Source organism: Micropterus dolomieu, linkage group LG09 (genome assembly GCF_021292245.1).
Source record: "Micropterus dolomieu isolate WLL.071019.BEF.003 ecotype Adirondacks linkage group LG09, ASM2129224v1, whole genome shotgun sequence".
Lineage (NCBI taxonomy): Eukaryota > Metazoa > Chordata > Actinopteri > Centrarchiformes > Centrarchidae > Micropterus > Micropterus dolomieu.
The window spans coordinates 11,420,099-11,443,901 of record NC_060158.1 but is presented as its reverse complement, the minus strand read 5'-3'; the positions used below and the strand labels follow the sequence as shown (position 1 = coordinate 11,443,901).

At 39.8% G+C, this 23,803-nt stretch overlaps 1 protein-coding gene across 14 annotated transcripts in view; it reads right to left on the bottom strand.

Moving 5' to 3' along the window:
* LOC123976127 (sodium bicarbonate cotransporter 3-like) overlaps positions 1-23,803 on the bottom strand; it is a 60,408-nt gene that overhangs the window by 13,952 nt on the left and 22,653 nt on the right. For 9 of the 14 annotated variants that reach the window (XR_006826260.1, XM_046058004.1, XM_046058005.1 and 6 more), the window contains exons 3-14: positions 22,513-22,662; positions 13,616-13,754; positions 12,600-12,760; positions 12,213-12,401; positions 7,050-7,165; positions 5,917-6,074; positions 5,149-5,236; positions 4,759-4,905; positions 4,239-4,345; positions 2,633-2,807; positions 1,788-1,921; positions 1,351-1,596 (exon numbers count right to left, since the gene is read on the bottom strand). Coding sequence is in view for 13 of the 14 variants with exons in the window: in XM_046058004.1 (XP_045913960.1) it covers positions 1,351-1,596; positions 1,788-1,921; positions 2,633-2,807; positions 4,239-4,345; positions 4,759-4,905; positions 5,149-5,236; positions 5,917-6,074; positions 7,050-7,165; positions 12,213-12,401; positions 12,600-12,760; positions 13,616-13,754; positions 22,513-22,662 (1,810 nt within the window). In the remaining variant the exon portion in view is untranslated. Of the gene's footprint in view, positions 1-1,350; positions 1,597-1,787; positions 1,922-2,632; positions 2,808-4,238; positions 4,346-4,758; positions 4,906-5,148; positions 5,237-5,916; positions 6,075-7,049; positions 7,166-10,792; positions 11,177-12,212; positions 12,402-12,599; positions 12,761-13,615; positions 13,755-22,512; positions 22,663-23,803 lie in introns of all 14 variants that reach the window. The other 5 variants (XM_046058009.1, XM_046058010.1, XM_046058002.1 and 2 more) reach the window with 3 other exon arrangements.

Genomic DNA, 23,803 nt, shown 5'->3' with positions numbered 1-23,803 from the left:
AGTCTGCACATTATTCCAACAGTAGAGTCCTGTGATGACAGCTGTAATTGGGACTATATGAGATAAATGTTAGGCTACTGTGTCATTTTGTAAAGGGAATGATGATGAAACGCTCATCTCATCAAGCTGAGGGCTGTAATGATCTCCTGTTTACAGACAAAAGGCGCACCGCAAAAAAGTGGTAGGCCTAGTCTGCTGTGTAGCCTGGTGAATGATCAGGCTGCTGTAATCTGACTGTTTCCAACGGATAATGTTTATTGGAACCTCAAGATGTTTCTACATGTTATAATGTTAACAGACATGTTTCTGGATTGTGAAGAAATGATCTGTAGCCTTTAGTGCCGAAAGCTGCTCTGCTGCTCTGACAGAGATCACAGCTCAGTGGACAGATGATGCAGCTGTGCAACAGGTCATATTTAATTGACATTGCTTTAAAATGACTTTGCTTTAAAATGACTTCTCATTTCGTTAAATGCCCATTTCCTCGACTCCTCTCTCCTTGCGTCTCCTCCTCGACTCCTCAAGCTCGCATCTCGGGTGGGCGGGACAAAAATGTGCCTCGAGGAATCGAGGAGACAGAAATTTGGGAAATGAGAAAGGACCTCAGACTCACATTGTTTTGTAATTATTCTTACTGTCAGAAGGGGGAGACAAATGTTCCGCACTGCAGGTGCACATTTTGCAAGGGGGTAATTTTTATTTCAGCTCTGGGTAACACATGTACTGGGAACAGCTCAAGCCAGTACAATTATAATTTTAAGCAGCAAGAGCAGTGTGTTTTGAATGGGATGCTATTTATGTGCCTAATACACACTGTATGCAACCCATTGGCATTTAATGTGACATCCTGACTTGAAGAGTGTATTAACAAAGGAACGTTTTAGCTCTAATGATGACACAGTAGCAATGATTATCTGTTAAAAAATGTAAATAATCACTGAAGAATTATTTAATAGGTTTAATTCATTGCTAAATTAATTAAAATAGATAAATCACTTCACAGTTAATCTTGGTTCTTGATTGGTGTCTACGTTTCTAGACAACTGCTTTGTTTGCTATGGCCAGGTTCCCAACATGCTTGACAACAACAGAGCTCACCGTTTCTTCACAATAAGAGCACCCTAACTAATTTGAACAACTAAATATAATGCAACCTAAATGCAACAAAAATATTGAAAGAATTCTAATGTATGAATGTAAATTAATACCTGGAACTTCACAGTGATAACCTCTTCCCCATTTAATGTCAAATATCGATCTTCATAGTCTAGTCCACTAATTCTTTAAAGAGATCGGCTAAAAAAAGAATAATATGAAACTTAAATAAAATAAAAAACACTCAGTACTCACGAATACAGCGTAAGGTTTTCCAAGTTGTTGTGCATGTTGATAGGGTAGTGTTCTCCCAGGTGAAAGAGCTTCTCTAGAGCCTCATAAATGAAGATGATACAGATTAGTGCAGCAAAAGCCTCCTCTGTGAATCGGGTGATGTAGCAGACCAGGGAGCTAGCATCTGTGGCCACCAAGACCAGACACAGGAAGGCTGTCCACAAACCGATGCTGGTCCGCAGTGACAGGTAGGACAGGCCGTAGTCACTGGGAAAGATACATAAAGGTGACATGGAGGAGAAAGGATACATGTATACACATGCATATTAGGGCCCATTAGACTACTGGAATCCTTAAGAAAATAAATTAAAAAACAAATGCTGTAAATAATGACAATTTAGTCTTATCAATATTTTGACTAATCATGATACAGCAAATGCAAACTTGCTTGAACTTACTTGCAGAACTTGAACAGGATTTTCTCAAACACTAAAACAGGACCTGTGCTGCCAAGAATAGTGAGGGGCTGGCCTGCGAAGAGGGAGTATGCCACTCCTGTCATTGAGGCCCCAAATAGAGACTCAATGGCACTCTGTGGACACAGAGGAGAGGGAGGGAGTGAGGGAATGAGAAAGGTAGAATGGGGAGGTGAAACCATTCAAAGGAGGATAGAGAGGGAAAGGCTGAAGGAGAAAAGAGCGGTGAAGAAGAGACCCACAACCAAAACACAGAGAGTATTGATTAAACAGACATTCTGGACTGCGTCTGAGAGGCTAGATAAACTGTTCACATTCCCACCCTTGTCCAAAGTCATATCTCTGTATACTCAGACGCATCACACACACCAGTACACAGACTATGCCTATGCCAACATTCCCTGTCCTAGTAAGGACATCTGGGTAAAAATGAGAGAGGGGCAGACAGACAGAGAGAGAGGAGTAGCAACGAAAAGAAAGAGAGACCATATATTGAAAAGCTTCCAGTGTGATAACAGATTAGTGCAGGCTGAATAATCATCATATCCTATTTTAGACAGTGAATAAAGACTCACAGTGAAAGACAATCACACAAATGAGCATGTAATAGCACAAGACTATGTTACATCAGATGACTTCTTTGCTTTAACTTGAGGATTCTGGGGATCATCACTGCCAGTCAGTCACAATACATTTACAGGGCCACCACAAGACTCGCAAAAATAATTTATATTCTCGCATCATAGCCAGCAGTTAGGAGTTTGATTTCCTATGGGTTCATGAAAAGCACAAGTGCTGACATTTACGTGCCAAGCTTTTGGACTCACTATGTTGCCTTTTGTTGCCTCCCCAAGAAGACCTCCAAATGTGATGACAGGGGACATGCAGGCACAGTAGAGGAACAGGATGGAGGCTAGACACTGCAGACTGAGTGAGTCCCTGATGTCACTCCAGTAGAAGGGTAACTTCCGCTTGACGTCCAGGATCAGACCTCCAAATATCCTGAGAAGAGGAGAGAGAGGTAGTTTTTAATGTTTGAAATTTTAAGTAGTAGTGCACTATAATATTATATAACAACTGTGACAGGCTAACTTAAAAATAAATAATAATATATCAATGAGTTAAGTACGGGAATGGGAAGAACCAAGTGAACACATTTAATTTAGTGTGACATATTTCAGAAACTGACTGAAATAAAAAATTGTGCAAAGGCAACAGTGGCCTAGATAACTATGGGTAAACAGCTGCAAACATTTATTATTGTTATTATTCACTCCTAAAGCAAAGTGGTTCTACCGGTCTCTTAACACTAATCACTAGTCATCCTGTAAATTGCCATTCTTATTATGTGTTGATTCAATTAACAGAATCTCCCTGTTGTTCATTTCATATTTGGAATCATTTAAATGCAGCGTTTGTGTTAATATAAGGTGATTAACACTGCAATTTTGCAATAATGGTTATTTACTAGGTGTCGCTTCCATTTTTACACAGCTAACAGCAATGTCATAAGCTTACAAGGGTATATATCTTTATAATATTCAACCCCAAAGCCTAGATGGCACTGTGATATGGCTGTCTCAGTCCAAATTATTTTAAACAGGGGCAGAGTTTGTCTTCATGCACATACTGTACAGAATTACTTCCTGCCCATTTAAGACCTTGTTTCTCTGTTTCTGCCTTTCTTTATTTTTCCTTTGAGGAACTCCATTTCTCACTTTGTATATCTTCTTTTCTTTTCTCTGACAGCTGTCCAACTGCTCAGCTGTGAGGTCTTCTTTCATTTTCTATTTCCCCACACCTCTGAAATAACCTATAGCCTGCCTCCACAACCCCTGCTGTCTCTTCTTTCTCTTCGTCTTTCTGATAGCTTTCTTTACATTAGCTTCTTGCACTGCCTTAAACTTCTCTGTCTCCCAGAAAAGGAATCTGTAAATAATACAATGCCTACCAACTGATGTGTATGTGTGCAGAGTGTGATATTCTGTCTGAGCTTTTAAATAAACACATTCTCCTCTCTGTGTGACCCGGGCTCTAGAGACCCAGCATGAGTAATCCATAAATATCAGCGTCTGAGGTTCAATGAGTACAGTGTAGATGCATCTGCTAAAACATATAGCAGTGTTGAGTTTATAAAATGTTACATTTCTAAAATTTAAAAATTCAAGTCTACGTTAATAATATGCTTTAATATATCATGCAGCTCTTTGTTAACAAGAGGCACTTGTCTCAACATAATCAACATGATAAATTAAACATGCTCACTTGTGCTAATGAAGTTGTTAATTCAACTAGGACACATTTTAATGATCAAATATTTCTATGTCAACATATTTGCTAACACGTGTTATATTAATATAGATTACTAGAGTAAGTAAGTTCCAGTAATCATTTGATGTCAATGGTGCGCCAAGAAAAAGGTGCTAAACTCACCTCCCGGTCCTCTGCAGCTCAAGTCCTGCGTGATGGTCTTCCTCCTGTTCCAGCTCTCCAGCTGGAGACGCAGTGCCATTGGGGTGGGACGGCCTCTTCCTCTTTAGCTGAAGGTCAAAGGACATTTAAATATAAGTTACGTGAATTTCAATTAAATTACCATAAGGGGGCACTCTCAGTGTGATTATGGTGGTATGAAATATGATAAATACACATACAGAAAAGTAAATAAAAACTTCTATGTTACAGTTTGTGAGACCAGACTTATGTGAGGTCTAGTAAGTGCAATGCGTGTTAGTATGCTAGTTATTGGTTAGTATGCAGCTGGGTAATGATCTCTGCACCAATACCTCCCAGGCAAATTTGTTGCTGTATTGATGTTTGCTGTACATGGCAATTAAAGTGATTTTCACATGTCTGTAAAACACAATATGGATTAAGTTTAAAACAAAAACATACCTTTGAATGCATTATTCACCAAGTAAGCATTAAACAACCTTTGACAGAGAGAATTACTAACCTGAGATGGAACGTTCTTGGGGGGCTCAATCCGGATTGTGGGATCCCATTCTCCAGGAGGCAGGACAGTCACTTGGTCGAGGAACTCATCTATCCCCGATAGGAGATCCGTTCGGTCTTTGGCCTTGTATGCCACATCGTGGAAGATCTACATAATGAATATTATTAGGAGTAATCACATGTCTTTGCAAAAAGAAGTTCATAGCAAGGCCTAAAAAATCTCCATATATTCTAGGAGTGTGCAGTGTACCAAATAAAAAATTACCAATCCAGCATGCATGTTCCAAATCCAAAAAAATCCAACTGAACTACATAATGTTTTGATACAGTTTAAGGACATGTAATGCTAAAATAACAAGTTACAAAAATAATCCATATTTCTTTCTCTAACCTCATCAGTCATTAGTGTGGCCATGGATCTGCCGATCTCATGGTACTGGGGCCCTTTGCCATGGGGACCCAAAAGCAGGAAAAGAAACCTTTAAACAAGACAAATAATCATGAAATACACCATAAAAAACTCTGACCTCAATAGTAATCACAACAGTTCATATTGTATTCACTGCAGCATTTTCTTGTAAACAGTTACATCAACGTTCATTCTTTCTCACTAAATGCATTGTATGTATCCTTGAGGTCTAATAAACATGTTGAATGCATTTCCTTCCTCATGAAACTTTTGCAAAGCCAATTTTTGAATATTTTGATACCAACATTGTTTACATCCATGTTCGCAAGCTAGCAGTCTTCTTCTTTCACTGACACATTTCTCTGTTGCTTGGAGCTTTACCGCGATCATTGAGTAGTGTAATAGAGACCACCTAGCTTTGCCCCATTACATGCAAACATTGTATTTGTAAATAAAAAGAAAGTTGTCTCTCCATTTTCTGAAAGCCACCATTTTGTTATCTAGTGTGTAATGAGTATTAGAGCTATACAGGACAACTTCCATGACTATAGCCTCTTAGTCTTGTTACTAGAACAGGGCTATGGACACAACCACAGTAAATCCCCAGGTTATATTAGCCTTATATGAATAGGGATTTTACAATGACAGTTTGCTTTTATAATTGCTGTCAAAGTATAATAACTTGTCAGAGTTGGTGACTTTTATTGAACATCAAATGTTTGGATATTGTTCACTTCCTAATTATTGTACCTTGTGGGCACAGGCACCTCTGTGAGGCCTGTGATAAGGACTGCAGGGGACAGTCGTACAAAGGCAATAATGGGCTTCTCCAGGAAGTCCACTTCTCCCACCAGTACGTTGGAAGCTTCAGCACCGGGAGGAATCTTTTTCATAAAATTCATGTCCACCTGAAACCAATTGAACCAATGAAATTGAAGAATCAGATGTACAGACAAATACACAGAAAACAAATAAGAAAAAAAAATGAGGGACTAGTTTACAAGGACACACATGCAAACAGCAGAAGTAGAGTGTATGCAAAGGATGGCAGCAGGTCAGATGCTATGGTAATGAATAGATAGGGCAAGTTAGTAACTACATAAACAACTACGAGGTACTGAGCAAAGATTGTCCATTGCTGTGAAGCATTTCTTACCGTGTTCCTGAATGAATATCTCTTATGTGCAATGCTTAATACAGATCTGAGCATGGCAACGATTCCTTTATGCCTGTGTAGAAAAGACTGTGCCTTCATCCCTCTTTTGTATCCTCTAACTCATATAAACACTGCACCTTCCTTTTTGGCAGTCATAATGGATGGTTTTATAATGATAACTATTTATGGCGGCCTGCCATTTTATTTAATGGATGAGGAACTTCAAAACGGTAGGATGAATGGAGGCCATGCGAGGGAGGAATTCTCAAAACTAAACACAGTTACATAACTATGTAAGACTTTTTGATGATCGGTTCTTAGTCCATTACAGGTGAAGCAATGGCGGAAGATGCCTCTTACTGAGCCCAGAAGAAATATGAAGGTATTATTATTAGAAAAAAAGAACTTCCACTTGCAAAGAACAGTGCATAAAAGCTGTAACTTAAGATAGTCCTGAGTAACAAACTAATAAACCTAATTAATGCCTAATTAATGTGCTTTGATACGGTCTAAATCAACGAGGAAATAAAACAGCGTGTCTGGCTCTGTAATTGGGAGGAGACGGAGAGAAACTCAGGGTTAACTGACCTGGAGTTTAAGTTACCTCTCTTTCCCTCATCTCAGCGTTAACAAACTCAGAAGTTTTCACCTAACCCACTTTCTGATATAGGCCTACACCCCTGAGCTAGATGGACTGTTTCTGTGCTCAGTTCTGTGGTTAGGTTACCTTGCTAAAGTCGACACTGCTGCTTTCTCTACTGACCCCTACTTTGGATGGCCTCCTCTCCATTGCCTTGTTGCCATCCAGGTTGTTTGGGACAGAGTTCGGAGACACCAGTGGTCCTGGGAGGGGACAAGGGGAGAGGAAGGGCAGAAGAGACAAAGCAGTGATGACACTGTGTAAGTACTTGGAAAGCAAAGACTGGTAGAGAATAGCAGGGGTTCACCATGATGTGACATTTGTGATGCCATTATTAAATGCCAGTTATTAAATGTCATTTGTCTTTAATTTTTCTCTCTCTATCCAGATTTTAAATTTGAAAATCTGGGGGAGAGTGAAACATTCAAGTGAGCTCCTGAAGTCACACTGCTACCCACACAGGTTTATGATGCATGGTAAAAGGGTGCTGCTTTTGTGTGATATTTAAAAAAAAAAGTATTATATGAACAACTACATATTTGACATTAAAACATTATATTTATATATTATTAAATACAAGGTAATAAATTGAATTTCTGTGCCACCTCATCATCTATTAGGTGGCTAAATTGAAAACAATAGTACGGAGATGAGGTCCACAGTTCTAGTCAATGGCTAACTGAAATACAACAGACAGACGTAAATGTTTAAGTTGGATTTGCTGTTTAATTTTTCACATTTTTGGCTGCAACTGAAATGATTTCTTCCACAAGAACTATCACTTGCTATATATGTTGATTTTGTACAATGCTGCAGCAGTGTGATGTCTCTCCACAGGGAAAACGATATATTTCACAAAGCAGCAGTTGCCCCCCCACTTCTGTTGAGCTCATTACTCTGGCACTTAAGTCAGTCCTGCTTAGCTTGAATTCATGTCTGCTTTCAGCTAAAAGGAAGTGGATGTGTTTGGTATGCCTGACAGTTCTCCTTCCGCAGACTTCAGCACCTTCGAATGTTGAAGCCCTGGTATTTCTGTGCATAATTGGCTGCACACATCAAAATTGTTTATGTGACTTGAGCCATACCAGATACAGGAAACGCTAGCACTTGATGTGACATGAGAGTGAAAGATAAAATGAGGTAGTAGTGTATTTATATCATATGATAGCATATGCATACCATCCTCTGAAATTCTGAAGTAAAACTTCTTTTACCAGGTTTTCCATTTTCCAGGCCAACATCAAACAATATAAATTATATAAAGGCTTAAGCAATATGCTACATTCTCATCTACAATTAATCCCAAAACAAAATTAAAATGTGCCATTTCTACCAGCATGTGGTTTGGCCAGTGATCCATACCCTTGAACTGTACCCTAGAGTAACCCCAGTGGATGCTGGGTAGCTGTGACTGCTGAGCAGGAGCATGATTGCTCACATACCCAACAAAGCCTCTTGGAATAAGGGAGGGATTAGCTTAGGTTGCATCCGCCAACACACTTCATTCAGGAAGGCTAAGCCCTGGAATGCTCCCCCATACTAGTCTTTCAAACAGTGGCGTCACAGCGCTACCTCATTCGTATGCAAAAGAGTAACATAAATAACTGAAATGACACAGATTTCCTGACTCTTGCGGCGTTTCCACTGGGATGTTTCTGATAAAAGGTGAAAAGAAGGTGATGTTAATTTGCATTGTATCTTTATAATAGCTGTACAGATATATGTGTGTATTGAGCTTGGTCTAGTGGTAATCTGCAGTTCTGTCCACAATTTACATTATACTGTACAAAGACTTTCTCAAAGTCTTTTACATCCATGGATTATGTACTGACACTAGCTTACCATGTGTCTAGATGCAACCATTTTTCTATCTTAAAATGGCCTCTGTTTCATAAAACCAACCAATAGAAGCCCAATTGACTTTTTTGAAACTGCATTAACATCTATATCTTTGCAACGTTGACTATAATAATTTTGTTATTAACATGTAAAACAAGTTATTATTGGCATCCAGGCAAATAACTCTAAATAACACATTAAGGACATTTTACAGTCTAACACTATATCTCTGGTCAATACACAGTTAGCAATTTTAAGTCAACACTGTGCAACAGCGCAGTTATGAAAATCTACAGTGTTATTAAGACTATAATGATGACAGTTTGAAACCCTTTTCTGAATAATAACCCACACACTGTCAAGCTTGCCTCTTAAGAAATACCATATATTTTCCAAGACGGGGGTACAATTACAGAAGCTGGTCAGCTATAATAAGACCACTCCAACCTTTCAGATTCAGCTCCCACAACGCGATCACTGGTTCTAATGACCTATACTTTGAAATGGAGCCATTTCCCAGAATGAGACAAACACAGACACACACAAACACACACACACACACACACACACACAGTCTATTAATAAACTGATAATGTTTGGTTTGGGAAGAACAAAAAGTCACTGTAGGTGCCAATATTATAGTACATACAGTACCAACACATCCACCCTGGTCTCTGGCTTATATATAGCCATGCCGCTGGCACACGTTGCCATCACGCTATCAGGTAAAAGAATGTATACTTCAGAATTGATAAGAAGGAAGCGCATGGGCATGCAATGGATAGAGCACACGTTGCATGACGTTTATATTTGTGTGTTCTCAAAATGTGACGGTCACTGGGAAAATAGCTGAAAATAAATATACATAAAGGACTTAACAGCTAGGGATGTCCCAAGTCCATCTGAAAAATCTATAGCTATATCTATATATATAAATCTATATATCTATATAAAATCATAGCATTATTTTACATTATTGATTGGTATCAGAGATTAAAAGGTCAATCCATTTTCAATCCTTTTTTTTTTAAATAATATATTGAACAGCCAAGTGCCATGAAAAATAATTAATGATATCCACACTAAGGGAGAGTGTGTGCAAGTAAAACCAGAGCATTTAAGTATTCATGTTGTGTTCATGATCATTCCATCGAGATGCTCTGCAAATCCTATTTGTAGCTTCTTGTCACAAGAGATCCTTATTAACACTCCTCACTATTTATATTATACAAAACACATTAGGACACTATGCAGGAAACTAAAAAAGCAGTGATGCAGGTTATATTTTCTTGGTGAAGATCCCCAGTTGTTAAGCCTATCTGGATTGGCTTTACTGATTTCAATATAGGACTACTTGAGGTTAAGTTCATAATGTAATACTATATTGTAGTGGTCTTATACATGTTGTGTTAGCAGATACCCAAGATTAAATGCCTCAGATTGAGATCAGTGGCAAATAGTAAAATAAACATGATCAGGACATCCCTTTTAAAAGGTCTGACATGAAACACCTCAACTGAGAAGAGTGAGATGGGAAAAGAGAACTAAACGTGGCAATAAAATATTACAGGAAACATGTTGCTGAATGGAAGTAAGACAGACCAAAACATTTTGGACGGCAGATGCAACCACAACAGAGGAGGTGTGAAGGGGGACGGGGCCAAGCAAGGCATAGACGCTGAGGAATGTGTTGAAAATAGACAGGAAGGAGACAGAGATGAATAGTTTGAATGGAGAAAATAAAGGGTCAGTGTAATCAATAGAACAAAAGAAGGGAGAGAAGCTAGAATTATGAGGTGCAGAAGAGAGTAATGTCAAAAACTCTGCAGATAAATACAGTGGGAAAAGCGTCTTAGCGAGTGAGCCTTGCTGTGGGTTATTGATGAGATGGCCACAGGTTTGGAAGTTAACAGGGAGCAGAGCTTTCATGCTAGTGCTAGTGTTCTCTGTTCAAGCCGTGACTCACACTGGCAGGCTACACAGATATTTGCCTTCTAAGGGCAGCAGCTCGAGGCCCTGGGATGCCAAGGATGCTCGCCGTCTGAGCTGTGGTGATGCTGCCTCTTCTTCTGCAGAGTTTTGAGGATCGTCGTCCTCAGGAGGCGATACCACAACTTCAGGGATGCATTGAGGGCCAAGGCCTGAGCGATGGGTGGGTGGAGGGCTTTGGGAAGAGCACCGGAAGAAAGTGGGGGAATTTTGAGGGGTGGTGAAGGACGAGAGGCCTGGGTAGGGCCCAGTGTTGGAGGAAGAAGAGGGCAGGAGATGGTTGAGCAGGAGGGAGACTCTGGACTCTTGTCTCTGGGAGAGGTTGGAAACAGAAGAGGCTGCCCCTGGCTTGTGGAGAGAGAGACGTGAAGAGGACAGGCCCTCTCCTAACAAAGGAGACAAAAGGCATAGGGGGAGAGGAGAAGGGAGAGAGAGGGAAGGAGGGAAAGGATGGAGCAAAGAGGAAAAATATGAAGTAGGAGTACATCACAGAGATGGTATCTGGAGGAGACACAGCCAGAAAGGGTGGGCAGCAAGAGCGTGGCAGAAGTGTTATTAGAGAGATCCGTGCTGGCATAAACGTGAGCGAAAAGCATGGTTGTGTACAGAACACACTAAGAATGATTCAGTGAGGCATGTGGGAGGGTCCGCAAGGGCCAAACAACTTGTGTCATTCAACTCCAAACAAACCAATTATACGATATGACTCAGATCTTGCAAAAGTCCTGAGTTCAGAGGCTTGCATGCAGGAGAGGATGAGTAAGCAGGATGTCAGTGCACTGTAAGCAAACATGTGCTCTACCACAACAGAACAGTCATAAATCCTACACAGTACATACTCATTCGGAATAGGACATACATCTTTCACACAACAAACTACTAACATCATCATACCATCGATATGGTATGTATATATATATATATATATAATGTTGACCTTTCACATTTGCGTTTGAGGTTTGATGATATGAAAATGCAAGCCCAAAAAGAACCACAAGCACAAAAGTGAAGAATGTGATATTTCTTTCCATTCTTAAAAACTCAGGCTGGCACCCAAGATCTTAAAATGCACACCATACATTAACACCACTGCGGGCATGCCCAGTCTGAAAACAAACAATGCTGACTCCAGTTGCAGGTAAAGCAATATTTCAGTGTCACCCTATGGAGTGAAAACAATCATTAATTCAAACCCCAAGCCAGGCCAGCCATTCAGGTTAGCACAGTCAATAGCACCCGTATTTCTCTTTCCCTGAGGGGACCGACCGCTTCAATAGAGATCATTCTCTAGATATTACTCACTTTTACCATCCACCTTCTACGCTGGCATTGAGGGATTTGAACAGTGGATTTTTAGGAACAGCTCCCCAGTGGTGGAAAATATGGAGGAAAAAGAAATGTGAGTGCGTCATAGGATCTCACCGTTTCTTTCGAGCAAGAATGGGTCAGAATGTTTCTTGCCTATGTCAGCAATGGAGCGCACCAGAGGGATGCGATTGCTGAGCTTTCTCTCATTCTGGTGGTGGTGTTTCTTCAGCATGGCTTCCCGCACCTTGTTGCGCAAATCGTCCTTCAGCTGGCCTGATGCCACCATGCTGTCTATCACCATGTCTGAGTTGTTCAAAGGCACGGACATACACAGTAAGAAAATCACAGAAATTATGTATGGACCATTGAAAATTATATATTACTAGAGTAATTAATTATTTATAATAATGTTAATAATGATTCGCTTTATTTATCTCAGCACAATCCTACATAAGAAATACAACAAAATGGTATGAATCTCTGGAATACTGTAAAATGTACCTGCAATTTCCTCGATACTGTTGGCCCTCATATCCAGCATGACTGTGCCGTTGAGTATGCAGCTCCGCAGTTCAAATAAACTGTGTAGTGACAATGTTGCCACATAGGGCTTACTCCACCTCTCCCCACCATCTTCCACATCCTCTTCAAACTTTAACCATCTGTAGATGGACCAAGAGCACACACACACAGACACGCACACATTAAAAAATAAATAAATATGAGTTGCATTATAGTTCAATGACATGTTGTTCCTGCTCAAATTACTTTTCAGAACGCATACCGCAGCACTGCAAACTGAGTGACTCATGCTCCAAATCTATCCTTTTATTGAATACAAGTTTTATCATTGAAGGAAACAATGAAATGCAGGCCAAGATAAAGGACCAGTGTGTAAGATTTAGGGGGATCTATTGGCAGAATATGGCAGAAATGGAATATAGTATTCAGTTCTAATATATCAATATATTAGCACTTTACATCTACAGAGCGAGCAGGTCCTCTTACACGGAGTCTGCCATGTTGCACCGCCATGTTTCTACAGCAGCCCAGGACGGACAAACCAAACACTGTCTCGTTTTTTTTGAGTTCTGCGAGCCGCTGTAGGTTCCCTTACATGCTTGGAAGTGGCGGGTGAGGCGAGGGGTATTCAATTGAATGCAATCTGGAACCTCACTGGTAGTTCTTAGTTGCATGTTAAGTTCTTAGTAAAATACTCTTGTCAAAATGTTGTGACCTGAGGCTGAGTATGAGATTGAGCGGAAATCAAGGGAGACTGGCTCGTGAAAAAAGAAAGTAAAATGTTTCAAGATTGCTGCAGATTCTGAGTGTTACATTTAACAGAGCTATAAAACCAAACTTCACCATGATTTAGACAATTCTCACAGATGTACAGAGATGTATTACAAATCCTGGAAACTGCTTGCACAAAAAGCCAACAGATCTATGGTGTTCTGTATTGCTTTCACTCTATGTGATTGTCATCATACTGTTAGCCCCTTAAGCTGTTTTCTGACCTGGCAGTCTCCTTCCATTCAGTGGCACTGCCATCTCTGAAGGAGAGCTCATCCAGCTCAGTGAAAAGGTCATGGGGGACATGCTCGAGGTCATCATCTTCTGTACCCAGGATGAACTGGACCCGCTGGGATGGTGTGTCTGCACAGAGAGTGGGTAAAGGCCAAAGGTCATATTTACAATAATAACAATGGTAAAATTCTTGAGGCATTTTGTGTAACTGAAGATACACTGTGACGTTTTTGACCTCTAGTAGTGCTATAGAGCAATTTTTTAACGTCTTTGTTCACACATGCACCTGCACCCCGGACAGCTGACGCAATACACGGTCCTGCCAAGGGTTTCCCACTAATCCACTGATCTACAGGTGGCTGCAATGCACCAAAAAATACAACAGTGTGCCAGGAAAGGCAGGGAAGAAGACTGAAAGCAAGTAAACATGGGTGTGAACAATGCAGGTTCCACAATGTTCCCAAAAATTGCTTTGGACATGTTTTCTGGGTAAGGAAATTTATTTTGTTTGTTAGACCTTAAGGATACATACATTGCGTCTTGGTAACACTGAATGTAAACATAACTTTTGTTCGTTTACAAGAAAGCTCCACAGAGCATGTTGGCAACGGACCGACCCGATACCGGGGGGACGTAATCGATGTTCGCTGTTCTAGCTGTTCTAGCTGTTTTCTGTCCAAAAACAGCGGTCCTTTGTGTCAACAGAGACCATCTGGCGGCCGCCATCTTGGTGAGGTCAGCGTAGTCTGGAAGTTTCGTTTCTGTCATCAGACTGAAGTATAGAAGAAGAGTTTGCTTTGGTAGAGGCGGTCTTTATCGGCCTCTGCTGGCGACCCCTAGGAGCTACACAGACATGCAAGATATCAATTGATTCGTCTCTTCAATACGAAGAGAAAGAGCCCACTTGTAGGATGTTCTGTTCTCAAGAGTGCTTTTGGTCACATATATTGACTGTTTTTTATCAATATTTCAATGTTTTGAAAGCTTTATGTTATTTGGAACATGGTTGTATGGAAAGAAATAATGTTTTGAAGATAACCCCCAATAAAAGTGAACATATAAACAATAAATATGGCCAAAACATGTATATATATATAGGTATATTTTTGAAAGATTGTGTAATAACTGTTGTAAATCAGTTTCTTTTCATCAAATTTACCTTATGATGGTTTTGATGGTTTATTGCATTAAAATATAGCTTTTTTTACCAGGTGAGGATGAAAATATCTGTAATGGTAAAATAAATATGTTAATGTACAATGGATTTATATTCCTTAGCTTCTGACATTTCAAAGGAGACCAGAATTATGCTGGCCTAATGGTTGAGGAGATATTACTGATTTATTTGGGTATGTTATTTTAGGCGTTTGTTCCGGAAATAGGTGCCAGGGACCATGTGGATGTCTTAATCTCAAACACATTTTCCCCCGATTTTCCCTTCTAGTACCATACTTTTCTTAATTTGGGAAGAATATCTTTTCAGGTAAGGTAACAATTACATCACTGTCACTGCTTTCATTCTGCTAACTTACAGGGTTTCTGCCAGTGTATTGCAAGCCCGCCGACCCTAAGCATCTGGACTTTTTATATTATTATAATCTATATTTATATTTGTTTGGAAAAACAATGGATGTATTATTATATTATTCATCCATGTTTATAACGTTTGCATACTAAAGGAAAACAACAGGTCTGAAATCAGTGTTCGTAGAGTGACGTTCACTAGACGTATCCAACTATCACAAGCTAATGTTACCTAGCAACCTTAAGCCGTTTTTCCATTGCCAGTACCAGCTCAACTCACCTCGACTCGGTTTGGCCGTGCTCCGTTTTCCACTGCAGATAGTAGCCAGAGATAGTACCCCTCAATGTAGGTGGTCGTCATAGCAACACCACACACAACTGCCGCAACGTACTATTTAATGCAACACACACGATAGCAATGCTACTTTGCTTGCTTTCACCTACCCACTTTTTCTGACTCATGAAGGAGAGGACACAACTATAACCTAATGGAAAGCACAAAGTGCGTAGTTTTCCCGATTAAAGTGATCAGGGTGGACCTCTTATACATTGTCTTATACACTCGAATATGATGTGTGTTGAATAAATGACTTATTTATAACAACACATTACATTGCCATATTTTCTAAAATCGCAGTCAGCTTTTAGCACGGACTTAATGTGGGGTAGGGGATTATTTTCATTGTTAATTAGTTGTTAGGTCTATAAAATGTGAAAAAAGTCGGTAAGTGTTTCCCAAAGCCTAATATGACATCCTTAAATGTCTTTTTTTGTCCATAACCCAACAATATTCACTTTACTGTCATAGAGTAGTAAAGAAACCAGAAAATATTCACATTTAGGAAGCTGGAATATGAGAATTTGGACAGTTTTCTTCAAACAGAATTACACACACAACAATAAATCAATTATCAAAATAGTAGGCAATTTATTTAATAGTTGACAAAATTGATTGCAGCTCTAATGTTTGGCCCCATGGAATCAGTATTATAGGTTTTGTAAAATTCTCAATTCGGCTATTCTGACCGGGATTCTGTTATCACAGAAACTAGGGCCCTACCTTAATGCTGCCACCTGTCTGTAGCTTGCCTGCACCAGCCCCTTGTCAAAAGAGAAACTTACCACTGGACCTAGCAATCTTTCTGGGGTAAACCCTGCTGCTACATTAGAGGGAATACATGTGAAGGCTTGATGCAGTGAAAGCTTGAGGAGAAGTGTGCAAGAGAGAATAATGAAAACCCAAATGCTTTCCAGCTATTTTCTTTTCATGTCTGATTGAATTAGATGGCAGCTATTAGGACATCTGGAACCAGAGAGAAAACGGAAATAGATATGGCAGATTATAAGACTAAACACTGCAGGGAGGCAGAAATTGACTGACTGGAAGCAAAAAAAGGCAGTTATTTTCTGTTAACACATGGGTAGCTGTTTGGTAGTGTGGTTTGTATGATGTGAAAGAGGGTCAACCCATTGATAAACATTTTTCAATAATTCGTGTTACTGATCCCAAAAGCAAGATTTTCTTTTCTGGAGTAGATGGCAAGACTCATGATGTTAGATACATTAGTAAATTTAACTTCAGTTTATAGCTTTGATACAATCTTTTAAATATAACATGAAAATGTGCACAACTAACATTAATATATTTGAAATATGTTCTTAATGGGGCATTACGGAGTTTCCAGCGGCCACTAGTGGTGCGGTTCTAAGATTGCAACCAGGCATATGCTCGTACACGTGCTCGCTCGAACTCATGAGCGAGCAGAAGCCGAAACACAACCACTTTCATGCAGAAATCCTGCAATAAACGCAGAAACACCAGTATGCAGGCTGTGGCTTTTCACTCAGACATGTTCAGGCTCTGTTACTTCAACGTCCTCGTCTCAGAGGCAGATCAACACCTCCGTAACGTTACTTAATTCAGCGCAGCCAGTCGCATATCGGCACAATCCTCCCGGAAAAAAGGCAGAGTGACAGCGGCTATAGGCAGGCAGGGAGACTGCTTCACACAACATGCTGGAAACTCAGGTAAACCCCTACTGCAACGTTACAGTAATAGTTTTATCAGCTGCAGGTTGAACTAATCAATGCTCGTTACGTGATCATGTTACATTTACTGCATTTAGCCGACGTGCTATATCATTAGCTGGCCTGCTGCTTTCAGTAACTATCTTTATTATCTGTGTATCTTTTACCGGAGGCTCAGCAGTGTCAGCACAGCTAAATGTATTGGATGATAACAAAACGGGTAGTGAGTTGGGCTGAATATTATAATAAGATTGTGTCACACTTTATAATAATAAGACCGCAGTAAGTAAATTTACTGTAGTGTCAGTGGATGGCTCTTCCTCTGTGTTGTATAGTATGTGGGTCACGTTAGTTACAGCGACTGAGAGGTGGAGAAGCTGTATACCTGAGTATTGGTAAAAGGCAATAAATCTAAACTGAACGTTACAAAGCAAACAGCGGCAGGCCCAAGCTAACGTAGCCTAACGTAGGACTGCATGTCGTTAGCTGCTGTGTTGTCGCTGTAGTACGAGAGAGGCTCAGGAGCGCGCACAGGGCTGAATCCGACCCGGAGACCTCACATTAAAAGCAGAATAGTGGCTGATGCAAGCAACGGAGAAAACAGGCGTGTGCTTCATTTCTAAGTGAGTTTTGCTCCCATTGAGAATAAGGCAATGACAATTTGATTTATTAAAATCAAAAACTTACATATAGCCCCTTTAAATATGTTCATAAGATTCAGCTATTCATTTTTTGCATTAGGATAATTAATAGAAATCCAGTACACTCTTACATTGTTAAATAGTATTGCTATGTCAGGTAGTGTTACTTTCATCAGACGAACCTAAACGAAATATATCCGTCAATGACCTTTTTTCCCCCGACTAAAATGAGACGATGACGAGACAGCAACAATGTACTTAAACACCGACTGTGACTATATTAACATACAATATTGTTGGCGAAAAATGACGACACTAAAATGTAATTCATAAAATAAAACTGCTAATAAAATCTTGCTTTCTTTTTGTCATTATAATGAGAAGGCCATATTTTCTCCTTCTAAATTTTCACTTGAACAGTGTGTTCATTCAGCAGTATTTTTTTCTTCCTGTGTTTTGAATGCTGCCTGGGATGATACCTGCAGGTAGAAACGTACGTTACTGTGCTGTGGAGGATGCTCTGGTGATGAACACAACATGCTAGGGAAGAAAGAGGCGCTTAGATATTTGGTCCCATTTCAAATACAGTGAGGTGGACAAAAAAAACAGAGTGCCTAATTATATCGTACGGCAAGCAATTTGGTTATAAGATTTTTGGAAAAAACACTACAAACTTGAAGCGGCATACCAAGGCTAACCACCGGTTAGGTAAGTTATAATAATAATAATACATTTTATTTATAGGCGCCTTTCTGAACACTCAAGTTCACCTCACAAAACATAATAAAACAGTACAGCAATAAACGATAAAATTAACAACTATAATTACAGTGCATAAAATCAGGATACAAAACAACTGGAAACAAAGATTGAGAAAGAGTGATCACGTGGGATATGCCAGTTTAAAAAAAATGTGTTTTCCAGGCGGGATTTAAAAATGGAAAGCGAGTCACTGTTGCGGATTTCTGGTGGAAGAGAGTTCCAGAGACGAGGGGCAGAGCGGTGGTCAAACGAGCAGGAGGTACAGTGAAGTGAATAGAAGAAGATGACCTAAGAGTCCCGGTGGGGGTGTTAATATGAAGGAGGTCATTCGACGTACCGAGGAGCGAGGTTATGAATGGCCTTGAAGGTCAGGAGCAGATTCTTGAAATCAATGCAGTGTTTAACTGGGAGCCAATGAAGCTGCTGAAGAACAGGAGTAATATGATTAACAGAAGGGGTTCTGGGGATAATATGGGCAGCAGAGTTCTGAACCAGTTGAAGTTTATGTATGGATTTGAGAGGAAGACCAACGAGAAGAAAATTACAATAATCAATGCGGGTAACCAGTGTGTTAATTAGAATGGCTGTACTAGTGGGTGAGAGAGACAGTCAGAGGCGATTAATGTTACGTAAATGGAAGTATGCAGACCGAGTGATATTATTGATGTGAGCTTGAAATGAAAGTGTACTGTCGAGGATCACACCCAGACTCTTGACCTGAGGGGAGGGGGAAACTGTGGAGTTGTCAATGGTAAGAGAAAAACTGTCAGATTTAGTCAAAGTGGATTTGGTGCCAATGAGGAGAACCTCGGTTTTGTCACTGTTAAGTTTGAGGAAGTTGCAAGAGAACCAGGATTTGATTTCCGTTAGGCAATCAGAGAGGGAGGTGGGTGGGAGAGATGTGGTAGGTTTGGTGGACAGGTAGAGCTGGGTGTCATCCGCATAGCAGTGGAACTGGATGTTAAATTTATGAAAGATATGGCCAAGAGGAAGCAGATAGATGATGAACAGAAGGGGCCCCAGGACAGAGCTCTGGGGAATACCGGTAGCAACAGGGGATAGCTCTGATTTGAAATGTTTGAGCTGGATGAACTGAGTGGGGCCAGAGAGATATGATCTAAACCAGTCCAAGGGTGTGTTAGTGAAACCAATAGGGACTAATCTGTCAAGGAGGATATTGTGAGAGATGGTGTCAAAGGCTGCACTCAGATCAAGGAGGATGAGAATAGTTAGTAGTCCGGAATCAGCTGCCATGAGAAGATCATTGGTGATTTTTACCAACGCTGTTTCTGTGCTATGGCAGGGACGGAAACCAGATTGGAATTGTTCATAGAGGTTATTGTCAGACATATGTGCATGGACTGATATGCAACTGTTTTTTCAAGCATTTAGAAAGAAAAGCTAGGTTAGAAATAGGCCAGAAGTTGTTGAAATTGTTGGGGTCAGCACCAGGTTTCTTAAGTAAAGGAGTTACTGCAGCTGATTTTAGAGAGTAAGCAGGCTTTTACTAAGACGGTAGGATGAGGGTCAAGCTGACAAGTAGTTGGTTTTGAATTTCTAATAACGTCCAATATTTCAGCAACAGAGGGAAGCGAGAAACTTGAAAATGAACGAGAAAGAGGTGTTGGGAGAACTGAAAAAGACAGACTGCGAAAGGTATTAGTAGTCAGTTGCTGGTGAATCTTGTGTACTTTGTAATTAAAAAAATGACATTAAGGAGTTACAGTAAGCAGATGAGTACAGATGAGGCGTGAGAGAGTCCGGTGGTCGTAGTATGTCGTTGACCATGGAGAACAAGGTTCTGGTATTACCCTCGCCTGAAGTGATTATCTACATAATTGGTGGATTTGGCTGTAGAAAGAGTGTCCTTGTAGTGGAGAATGTGGTTTTTATACATTGTTTGCAATAAAGTTAACATTTAAATTTTACAAACCATTTTATCTGTATGTGAGATGAGTGAAATAAAAACTAAAATGATAAATATCTCTATTTTGGTTAGAGCAGATTGACCAAAATGCTAATCAAACTTATACTAAAGACTAAAATGATGGTTAATGGCTAAAACTAGACTAAAATACTTTTGACTAAAATCAGACTTAAATACCCAGATTTTAGTCAACTAAAACTTGATTTAAAAAATAGTATACAATGGACTAAATATGACAAAAACTATCAAGGACATTTGACACAGGAATAAGACTAAGACTAAATTTTAAAATGGCTGACAAAGTTAACACAAGTGTGAGGGAATTTTCTTAGTAGGCTTAATTCAAGTAACAGGTGAGGTAGGGTTCATGTAGAGGTCACACTCTGGGTCACTAGCAGAGCCCAAAAGTAGAATGCTCCCAGCTATTTCTAGCAATAACTCTCTGTCTCACTCCTCGTCAGGGTGGCGACAGCTGGCTGATAGGGAGACACTATACTTCAGTCATCAGGCTAGCACATAACAGTGTTTTCTTGGAGTCTTATTTGTTTACAGAACTCACTGTCTCCACAGATTAGAGTGCAAATACATGAGACCATTAGATTTCAACGTGTTGTAGGTAATGCATTGGAGTCTCAACATCAACAGATTGGCTGTTCAGATTTAGGCCAGTTAAATATGACTGGTTATTGGCACTAAGGGAAAGACAAAAGAGATACACTTAGGACCAAAATAAAAATAACAACTCGGGTTGGGCGATGTCATTGCGCAAGCGGGCGCGACTAGTTCTCAGTCTTTTAGGCGACTTAATAAAACATACTGCTGATGGAGAAAATGGAGCAGAAGGGGGGAAGAGAGACAGAGAGAGGCGGGGCAAGTTGGGGTGTTTACCTGAAGTAGGTGTGTGTGTCAGAGTTTGGGGAGAATTCCCAGGCAGATGCAAAGCATACTTAGAAACAATAAAAAAAATTTACGTGGTCATTAAAACCTGTTTTCACAGGGTGGTATAATGTGAACATTTGAGATTTTTTTCTGCTGGGGGGTCGGGTGTTTAACAATCAAGATGCCAGCTCAGCATCGCAATGTCTGTCAGCCACTGCCGATGGATGATGGCATCAGCCCAACCCTAATAACAAACAACAAACAAAAAGTGCTATTTTCTATATTGGATGCTAACTCAGCAGCTAGGACTCTAGATGACCAAAGTGTCTTATAAACCATGTGTTCTGTGCCCTCAGCCAGAGCTTAACATGATAACAGCACTGATAGCGTCTTATTCTGTGTTGTTGTCATAAAGGACTCGAGTCATAGAGTTCAAAGCATGTTTGGGGGTTTATGAATCTTGCAGTTAAGTGCAGCAACGTCACACACAAATACACTCACACATCGCTTAAAAATGTCACAGCCTTCAATCAGTGTCAGAGGCTGGTTCCCAGTGGCCTTTAATGCCTTTTAGAGCAGAATATTTTATTCAGAACTGTTTGAAAGACAGAGAGACACAGAGGGCTTAAGCAGAGTGGTGTTCCAACCTGGCAATCTATACACTGATAAAAAGGGGTCTGAATCTGAATCACACCTACAGTAAATGTCACACTTGTCTCCCACAACATTCCTGTCATTGCTTTGGCAACTGAGGTTGGTGAAAAATGTATATCATAATCATATAAGTTTTATAAATATTTGTATAAAGAAGTGTTTGTATCAGTTGTATTGTGAGATACATGTACCAGTAAAATCCCATCAGTGAAAATAAAATTAAAAAAAGGTACACAAAGTCTAAGCTAGGTTTATCTATTGTGAATTGCAAGGGTTCCTGTTTATTGTCTGAGGCGAGTTCTGTAAGAGTATGAATAAACACAGATGAAGGCTCTCAAAAGTCAACATTAACTGCAAGTTACAGGACTGTGTGACAGAAGAAATCAGCAGAGAGAGGGATTTAGAGAGAGAAATAGAAAAAAAAATGTGTGTGGGGTTTGGTAGTAAATAAGGGATTTAGAGTGTTTCTAACCACAAGTGGGGGATTCCCTGCCATCTTCCTTCCCCTCCTCAGAGTCTCTCTCCTTCTTCTTTCGGTGGTGTTTGTGTCCTCGGTGGCGATGCCTCCGTTTGCTCTCCCTTCCAAGGGGAACATGGACGCCTACATACACTGCTCTGTGGCCTGGGGGAAAAAACATGCAATTTCAGTTCAAGAGCTTTCCTGTATACCCTCCTACACACACACTGGAAAAGGTAAAAATGGGGGAGGAAAAATGAAAGCAGGAATAGCATTTTGTAAACATAATAAAAAGTTAAATAGCATAAAAGAAGAAAAGAACATCTTCAGTATTACTATACAACCTGATTCAGAACACCAGTAATTCATTAGGTGGTCAAGAGAAAACTCATGTCATCGTAATCTATGCTGAATGGCTAACCTGCTCAGGAGCAGGTTATATTTAATGCTATAAAAGCACTACTGTACAATTAGTTCTCTTGGAAAATGGCATCACCATAAAAGATCCTGTAGTTTTATGGGCTGCTGTAGGTTATGCAGAGACCTTCAGAGACTCATTAAGGCACTAAAGCCTTGCACTTGTTGTACTTTTAAGATATGACAGTAACCATATTTATGACGTTAAAATATATGGGTTTAATTGTTCTTATATTAGGCAGAATATTATGAGCATATAGATTGGTAGGCCTATTCAAATTAATTTTAATATGAATTTGTTTCTAACATTATCGAGACTGGTCATGTACCACCCCACCTTTTGCTATGTGTGCGCAGGTAATGCGGGTGAGTTTTCAGTAAATGTTGAGATTCAGTCTTTCCACCAATATTTCAGCCCTTTTTATAGCATGAATGGTATATGATAAGAAATTCTTGAAAGTGAATTGAACAACCACTTTAGTTTTAATTTAGCGCCTTAAGGTTTTCATGTCAAACACTGATACACAGCCAAGCTGAAAGAATAAGGCTAAAATTCTCATAAGAACACATCAAAGCAACACATTTATATTATACACCTGTTAACTTAGGCATTCACACTGTCTGCGATTTTGTGTCTTCCTGCATGTGGCAGCTGCAGCTGTGTTAGCCTGAATTATAATAATAATAATAATCCTTATTTGTAGAGCACTTTTCAAAAACAAGTTACAAAGTGCTTTAACAAGTGTAAAGAATAATACAAAAAAATACAAGATAAGAGCATGAAAAATTAATATAAAATTAGTAAAATACAATAAAATAAAAGGGATAAAATAAAGTCAAATAAGATCGGGAAAGGCTCTCCTATAAAAGTATGTTTTAAGAAGGGACT